The sequence below is a fragment of the Tupaia chinensis genome, unplaced genomic scaffold (assembly GCF_000334495.1).
Source record: "Tupaia chinensis unplaced genomic scaffold, TupChi_1.0 Scaffold000258_1, whole genome shotgun sequence".
Taxonomy (NCBI): Eukaryota; Metazoa; Chordata; class Mammalia; order Scandentia; family Tupaiidae; genus Tupaia; species Tupaia belangeri.
Window position 1 is genome coordinate 2,021,990 of NW_006159738.1, and position 8,975 is coordinate 2,030,964.

General features: G+C 53.3%; 1 protein-coding gene across 1 annotated transcript in view; it reads right to left on the reverse strand.

Moving 5' to 3' along the window:
• TMEM120B (transmembrane protein 120B) overlaps positions 1-8,975 on the reverse strand; it is a 74,016-nt gene that overhangs the window by 1,706 nt on the left and 63,335 nt on the right. Inside the window, exons 8-11 of the mRNA XM_014588067.1 lie at positions 5,398-5,463; positions 4,862-4,923; positions 2,528-2,620; positions 103-167 (exon numbers count right to left, since the gene is read on the reverse strand). Coding sequence (XP_014443553.1) covers positions 103-167; positions 2,528-2,620; positions 4,862-4,923; positions 5,398-5,463 — 286 coding nt within the window. The remainder of the gene's footprint in view (positions 1-102; positions 168-2,527; positions 2,621-4,861; positions 4,924-5,397; positions 5,464-8,975) is intronic.

An 8,975-nucleotide genomic window follows, 5' to 3' on the forward strand; every position in this document is an offset into this window, starting at 1 on the left:
AGCCCCCTGTGAGGCCCAGCCTGAAGGAGGGGGAGGCCTGAAGACCTTGTCCCGGGGCTCGGCACTGACCAGGGGACCCCCACACACTCCAGGGGCACTCACATGGCCACAGAACAGGAAAGGCAGGAGGAAGGTGAGGCCCCGCCACATCCAGGACTGGAATCCTTCTGTAGGGAGGAGGGAGGGGCAGAGAGGAGTCAGGGCTCAGCTGCTCCCCGGCCCCACTCCACGCCCACTGCCCGCCCGGCCAGTCACCTAAGATGAGCCAGGCAGGGTGCCCCATGTGCAGAGACATCCAGACAAGGAGCAGCGCCCATCACCCGGCCTCACCCCTCAAGTCACCACAAGCCCAGCAGGCTGATGACACTCACGAGACACGGGCACTGGGCTCTCAGTTACGTCTACAGTTTGCACAGATTTTACATTTTATCGTGGCTGTCTGGATGCCCGATTTGATTTTCTTTTTTTTTTTTTTTTTAAGATTTTTGCCATAGGGCATGTACACTGAGAGACAAGAGAAGGAAAGAGAGAAATCACTCCTGGGGGCACGGCCACCCCACAATCCCGTCTTCTCTAGTCTCGTCTTGGGACTTCGGGCAAGTGTGTACATGCACCTGGTGTGATTTTCCTTTTAGAAGATTTGTTTTTTAAAGAATGATTTGTTTATTTAATTCCATTTGTTATTTTTTAAATTATTTATTTAATTTTATTTATTCATTCATTTATTTTTTAATTTGACCAGAGAGAGACAGACACAGAGAGAGAGAGGAAGTAAGCCACCAGGTCCAGGACTTGAACTGTGGTCAGCCATGTGGGAGTGTCCAGCACCTTAACCACCACACTAGCTGCTGGCCCCCTCCATTTGTTATTATTTTTTAATTTGATTACACAGAGACAGAGACAGAGAAAGATAAAGGGAAAGTGAGAAAGCAAGCCGCCAGGTCCAGGACTCAAACCATGGTCGGCCAGGTAGGAACCCAGCACCTTTAACCACCACGCCACCTGCCAACCCTATTATTATTTTTCAATTTGACCAGAGAGAGACAGAGAGAAACAGAGAGAAAGGGAAAGCGAGAAAGCAAGCCACCAGGTCTAGGACTTGAACCACGGTCAGCCATGTGAGAATCCAGTGCCCCCAACCACCACGCCACCTGCCAGACTCAAGAATTATTTAATTTTTATTTATCATCATTATTTTTCAATTTGCTACAGGATACATACCCTCACCAGACAGAGAGAGAGAAAGTGAGAAACCAAGCTGCCAGATCCAGGACTCAAACTACAGTTGGCCATGTGGGAGTCCAGTGCCTTAATCACATTACCTGCTCCCCACTGGCCCTCACAGGATTTTCAAGCTGCCAGGTCTGGGACTTGAACTGTGGAGTTGGCCATGTAGGATGCAGCCGCCTTAACCTCCACACCACCTGCTGGCCCTGAATGAACTATTTTCAGTCAAGTCCTGAAAGTAGGGCCCACACTAGAGCAATTGGATGAAAATGACCATCTTAAAAGACAGCAGGGTTTTATCAAAGCAGTTTCCCCTGAATGTTTAGATGGGGAGGGAGCCTCTCCAAACTCCCGATTAGGCACCTTGTGTACATGTTTATACACCTCTATATGAGGGGGCTGCAAAAATGTTCACAGGAAAATGGAATTAAAGTTTATTTTGGGGGTCAATAGGTGGCATGGTAGTTAAGGCACTAGATTCCCATACAGCTGACTGTGGTTCAAGTCCCAGACCTGGTGGGTTGCTTTCTCACTTTCTCTCTGTCTGTCTCTGTCTCTTTCTAGTGAGTGCACATGCCCTAAAGCAAATTTAAAAAAATAATAATAATACATAAATAAAAATAATAGTTTTTTTGGGCGGAGAGGTTTTTGCTATAGGGCACATGCGCTCGCTGGAAAGACAGAAAACAAGAAATCACCCCCAGGGGGGATGGCCACGCTGCAATGCCTTCTCCTCCATTCTCCTCTCAGGATCTTGGGCATGCACGCACATGTGCCTGGCATGAATTTAAGCTACCGGGTCCGGGACGCGATCCGTGATTGACTACATGTGAGTCCAGCGACATAGCCATTACGCCAACTGCTGGTCCCACAAAAAGTTATTTTTACAATTTATTTTGGTACAAAAAAATAGAAATCCATGTGTAAATTGTACACGATATTCATTTTTCACAAGTATTTTTAGGTCCACCAACTTTGTGAACGCTGCTGATATGTAGATATATTACATGTATAACATGCCGTCAATGGGGCATGACCAGACCCCATGGGGGGGGCGCTTTTTTTCCCCTCTGGCCATTAAAAAACAAACGATAGGACACAGAGGCCCAGCACCAGGGCCCGGTGCTCAGTGGGCCTCGCCGTGTCAGCTGAAACGATCCATGGTGAACTGAAAAGCTACTCCAACAGGCTGGCTGCCCTGGCTTTGCTGCCTGGCGGGTCGTGTTCTTGCTAGGATGTGCTCCCAGTGGGGGCTGGCAGGTCCAGTGCATGCCCCTCCCCGGGGCCGATGGTCACTCACCCACTGTGAGGTCCAGGTGATTCCTCTCACCCAGGGCCCGCAGCCTGTAGAGGCAGCCTCTCTGGTAGTAATATTGCAGGAACTGGACGCAGCCTGCAGGGGGAGCACAGTGCCCAGTGAGAGGAAAGGGCGCCCGTTCCCCTCACCCCCAAGTCCAACAGACCTTAGCAAACATTGCAGGCTGGTGGGTCTTCACTGGCCAGAGGATACCTGGATTACAAGCCTTTCCCACCCCCAAGATCCACACACACATGTATACACACACACACACACACACACACACACACTCTGACCTGAGCCCTCCTTATCCCTTATCCAGAACACAAAGGTGGCTCAGAGGTATAAGGATCCATCAAAGCCCCAATCAAATTTGAGACCTCTAGAGTTTTCCTAGGCATGCAGTAGGCACTCAATAGATGCTGGAATGCAAGATGTGTCTGTGCAACACTGAGACACCCCGAAGTGCTTCCACAGAGGGGGGCACCTTATGGGTACCAAAAACGAGAAGGTATTGACGTGGGAAAACAGCCACGATAAGCTGTCAGAAAGCAGGCGCTAACTATAACCCTGTGTACAGGAAGATCCCACGTTTGCAAAAATATACACATTGCAGGGGCCAGCAGGTGGCGTGGTGGTTAAGGGCGCTGGACTCCCACATGGCTGACCATGGTTCAAGTCCCAGACTTGGTGGCTTGCTTTCTCACTTCCCCTCCCTCTCTGTCTCTCTCTGATCAAACTGGAAAATAATAATGATAATAATAATAAAGTTAAATAATTCTTTAAAATAAATATATATATACATTGCAATACATATAAGGAGACCCCAGGGGACAATGGAATTAAAGTATAAGTTTATTTGGTGCAAAAAAATGTTGATGCCCATGTATAGTTTTGTCATAATATGTATTTTTTTTTTTGAAGAGATTTTCACTGTAGGGCGCGTGCGCTCGCCAGACAGACAGAGAGAGACATAGAGACAGAAAGCGAGAAATCACCCCCCAGGGGGGATGGTCACGCCGCAATCCCTTCTCCTCCATTCTCCTCTCGGGATCTTGGGCACGCACGCACACGCGCCCAGCGTGAGTTTTAAGCCACCGGGTCCGGGACACGAACCGCTGTCGACTACGTGGGAGTCCAGCGACATAGCCATTACGCTAACTGCTGGTTCCCATAATATGTATTTTTTACAAACTTTCTGAAGACTCCTCATCTGCAGACATGTAATTATGAATAAAAATGTCTGAAGGACATAGCTCTTAATTAACCTGGATTACCCCTAAGAGTGGAATTATGTACAATTTCTCCTCTTGGCTCTACATATTTGTATTTGTTTAAAGCAGGATTTTATGTAGAAATAAGTTTTTTTTGTTTTTTTTTGAGAGATTTTTGGTATAGGGCACATTTGCTCACCAGAGAGACAGACAGAAAGTGAGAAACCACCCCGAGGGGATGGCCATGCCGCAATCCCTTCTCCTCCAGTCTCCTTTCAGGATCTTGGGCATGCACACACGCGCCCGGCGTGAGTTAAAGCCACTGGGTCTGAGACTCAAACTGAGGTCAACTATGTGGGAGTCCAGCGACACAACCGTTACACCATCTGCTGGTCCCGTGAGTTCTATTTTTTTTTTTTTTAATTTTTTGGAGAGGTTTTCGCTATAGGGCGCGTGCGCTCGCTAGACAGACAGAGACATAGAGACAGAAAGCAAGAAATCACCCCCCAGGGGGGATGGTCACGCCGCAATCCCTTCTCCTCCATTCTCCTCTCGGGATCTTGGGCACGCACGCACACGCGCCCGGCGTGAGATTTAAGCCACTGGGTCCGAGACGTGAACCGCGGTCGACTACGTGGGAGTCCAGCGACATAGCCATTACGCTAACTGCTGGTTCCCAATTTTTTGAAAAAGCAACTAGCACAAGGCATAAAACGCAAAAAGAACAAACAGGGTCATGGTGGAAGATAAAACCCTCCTTGTCCCCAGCAGTTCAGGCCCCGCCCAGGGGCAAGCCCTGGGCCCACCTGCTGTAGTCACACCAGAGCTGTTCTTCCCCAGTGAGAAAACGACGCCTCTGCCCATTCTGCGGATTTATTTCCAACAGAAGTGAGGTGAGTGCCCCAACACTACTGTTTCCACACCGGTCCAGTTCCCACCTGAGGAACTCGCCTCTCGGGGCCCAGGAGGCAGGTGAGGGTCAGGTTCCCCACACCGAGGGCTGGTCTGCCCCTCTTCCTGTCTCCCATCCACGCAGGCAAACAGCAGTCCCAGCTGAGGGCCCCCCTCCGTGAGGGCACAGGGAACGTGACCCTCCCCCTCAATCTGGACAAGAGACACTCACTCTGAAAAATTGAAAAAGCTAAAAACTGGTTGCGAAACTTCTGGTAAATTAGTCCGTTAGGCCTGGAGAGAAGGCAAGAGAAACAGAGGTGAGGCCAGACATCCGTCCCCATAGGGTCCTCGAGGTCCCCGAGGCTGGGGGTCCATCTATCATCCATCCTGGAACCGGGGAGCCCGTGTGGGCATTCCGAAGCCTGTGCTCCCTCCAATTTCCAACCTCCCCAGCTCCCCTGCAGGCGCCTTTAGCACAGTGACCCTGTGGGAAGCTCGCTCCGGCCTGGCAGTGCCTGTCACCTCTGCCCCAGCCTCTGCCCTAGGCCACACGGGACATGAAATAGTCCTGGGAAAACTGCTAGTGGGCGGGGCCCCTGCTGGACTCTGACCAGCGTAAGCTACACTTTCTTCCTGGCCACAAAGCCTGCCCAGGCCACAGCCCTGGAAGCCTCCCCGGCTGGATGGGACCCCTAATGCAGCAGCCTGCCCTCAGCCCCCTGGGGAGGCCCTGGGTGGGGCACGGGGCAGGGAGGGGTGACTCACCAGGTCAGCATCACTCCGGACAGGAACGTGGACACGTAATGGTGAGACACCCACCAGCCTTTAATTCTTGGGGAGAAGGAGAGAAGAAAAGGGGGTGAGGCAGGAGGGACATGGGCAGGGCCCGCTCTGTGGACCCAGAGTCAGAAATGGATCCAAGCCACACTCTTGCCCATCTCTGCCCCAGACCCGTACAACCCTCCACCCCAGCCACCTGCAGATGAGCCCAGAGACCCACCCTTCCTAGGCTTCCCGTGGCTTCTGGGACCCTCCGAGCGTGTCCTAACTTCACCAGGCCTTGAAGCCCTGCCTGCCTAGCCCCCTGGCCTGTCCCTCTCTGGTGCAAAGAGGCCTCAAACATCCTGCTGGCTCTCCCCTGGAACTTGCCAGGCCTGCTGCCCCCTCAGGCCATTCAGCTGCGGGCTGAATTGTGTCCTCCAAATTGCTATGCGGAAGCCTAACCTCCTAGTACCCTAGAATGTGACTAGATTTGGAGATGAGGCTTTTAAAGAGGTCATCGAGGGGCTGGTCCCATGGCCTAGTGGGGCTGGGCCCCACCTGGCTGACCAGTTGGAACCCTGGCCCAGTGGCCTAAGAAACACGCCAGTCACATATGCACATACCCCCAAATCCTGACAGGTGGAGACCGAAGGAGAGGGGACTGCCGTGTGAGCACCCCCTAGGGGGTGCTTCCTCCCTCTCTGCCTCTCTCTAGGGAGCACGTGCACTCTCTAGGAATTTATTTTTTGGAGAGGTTTTTGCTGTAGGGCACATGCACTCACCAAAAAGACAGAAAGAGAGAGACAGAGACAGAAAGCGAGAAATCATCCCCCGGGGGGGATGGTCACGCTGCAATCCCTTCTCCATTCTCCTCTCGGGATCTTGGGCACACATGCACACGTGCCTGGAGTTGAGTTTAAGCCGCTGGGTCCAAGAATCGAACCGCAGTCGACTACATGGGAGTTAAGCGACATAGTCATTATGCTAACTGCTGGTCCCGGAATTTTTTTTTAATGGAAAAAAAGAGCCGAAGAGGTAATCAGGCCAAATGAGGCCACAAAGGCAAGGCCCTCGTCCAGCAGGACTGGTGTCACCAGGAAGGGACACCAGAGGAGTGTAGACAGAAAGGCCCCGTGAGCAGGAGCGAGGAGGCACCATTCGCAAGGTGGGAGAGCGGCCTGAGGGGAAAGCTGCCCTCCCAGCCCCTCACCCTCAGGCTCCCAGCTCCCTCCTGTGGAGAATGGCTGTCTGCGGTGGGAGCCACCGGTCCGGGGTCCTCTGTCAGGGCAGCCTGGCACACCAGCAGGCCCTGTGCTCGCTCTCCTCTACCTGCCTGGCTCAAGTGCAAACTCAGCTCCAGACCCTGTCACCTCCTCCAGAAGACCTTCCATGACCACCCTGTCTGAAAGAGCCCACCGGCCCCCCTGGGCCCATTCCCGTTTCTTTCTGATGTCTCTCTGCTCTCTGCAACTACCCGTATTTTTTCTCATTTGTTCTTTGAGCCCCCTTGCCACCCACATATAGGCTCCAGAAGAGCAGGGGTCGTGTCTGTTTTGTTCACCAATGTCTCTGGGACAGCAGGCTCAGAGCAGCTACTCAATGAATGTGCTGGACACACGTGCACGCACACACGCTACACACGTGCAGGTGCGGGACCGTGACAGACTCCATGCACCACATCTCCCTGGGACCGTGCGCCCCAGGCCCATCTGCTGTCACAGGAGCCCTTGCCCAGGCCTGGGCTCACGCGCACGATCCAGACGCTGTGGGGACCCTGTCTCAGGCTGCAGCTCGGGGCTCTCAATCCACAGCAGGGGGAGGGAGCTGGTTATCACCATCTTTGGCATCGAGGGGGGTTAAGGAGGAAACCTGTCCCAGGCCACAGCGGGCCGCCCGGCCCCTCCGTAGCAGCTACCCAGATGCGTGGCGGTGATGCGCTTTGCCAAACGTGCCCTGCACACTGCAGGCTCCTTCCTCCCAAGGACTGGGCAGTGGGGATCAGGGACCGGGAGACAGTGATCAACCTTCATCCTTCCAGAAGTCTCTCCTGGGAGAGAACAGACAGGGCTGTGGCAGGGATGGGGTCCATGGTGCTGCCACTCACTCAAAGGGGAACCACGGGGGCTGCTGATTTGCTGGCTTAGAATTTCTTTTTAACTGAAATCATCCTGCAACTGTCGTCCCTGTCTTAACCGTCAGGCCGGTACCTACAGATCTGTCACAGGTAAGTGACGCGTGACATTAAGACGTGGCTCTGCCGCAGCGTACCTGTCACTATCGATCTCGTGCTGTCGTGAAGCCCCGTGGAAGTCCCCTAGTGCTATGACGCTTTCTCCACGGTGGCTGGGGGCAGGACAGCTGGGTGAGGTGTGTGCATCCTTGCCAAATGACCCCTAAACAGCCATCCCCATCGACGCTCCCATGCACATGCAAGAGCGTCTGGTCTCCAACCCTCACCGACCTGCCGACATTTTCACATTTCTCTTCATCTTGTCAGATGAAAACTGGTGCATCCTTGAGGTTTTAATCTGCGTTTTTCTAAGCTGTGGTGGTCTTAAAACCTTCCAACCAGAATATGCACCTCTCAGGGGCAGGGACTAGACCCGAACCACCTCTTCTCCTATGGCCCAGAGAACAGTTATGGACACCCATCCACTGTGGGGTTTTTTTTGAGAGGTTTTTTATTACAGGGCACATGGGCTTGCCAGAAAGACAGAGACAAAGAGACAGAAAGCGAGAAATCACCCCCCAGGGGGAATGGCCCCTCATAATCCCTTCTTTTTCATTCTCCTCTCGGGATCCTGGGCACGCACGCACATGCACCTGGCGTGAGTTTAAATCACTGGGTCTGGGATTCAAACCATGGTTGACTACATGGGACTCCAGTGATGTAGCCGTTAGGCCAACTGCTGGTCCCACCCATCCACTGTTCAAACAACAGCCCGTTCGTGCATCAGGGGTACTAGAGGGGTCAGGTTTTCTGGAGCTCTGTATTTCCAGCACCAAGAGCACCAGGCAGACAAAAGGCACTCAGTAAAGGCTGGTGTGAGCTGGCATCCAGGAGGCATGGCTGGTGGGAGTGGCTGTAGTCTGGATGCTCCCGGCACGGAGGGGCTAGCAGGTGCCTGGCGAGTCCCTGGGGACAGGATAAGATGTCCACCTACTTCTTTGTCCCCAGCATCTCCCTCCCCAGCCCACGGATCCCAGACTTGCCTGTCAGAGTCTAAGAGCATCTCCGGCTCCCATTAACAACAAAGGCAGCTGGCCAGACCCTAGGATTTTCAGCTTGAAGAGCGACCAAGAGGTCTCCGCAGCCTCGCCAGAACTCTGCAAAGCTGCGCACGAGCCCTCAGATCTTGGCAAGCCTCACGCTCCTTTGTCCTACTCCTCAAAGTGCCCCGAGAGATGCCCTCTTCTTGTCTGGGAGCGGCCTGAGCCAGACGCAGGCTCCGGCAACAAGCTTGACTGAGCAGCAGCTTCTAATTTCACAGCTCACGGTGCCTGGAGCCTGGCTCTGACAGATGCCACCAATAAGCACAGCTCAGCGGCGTCGGGTGAGGCCAGAGCACTTCCTCCCCAGG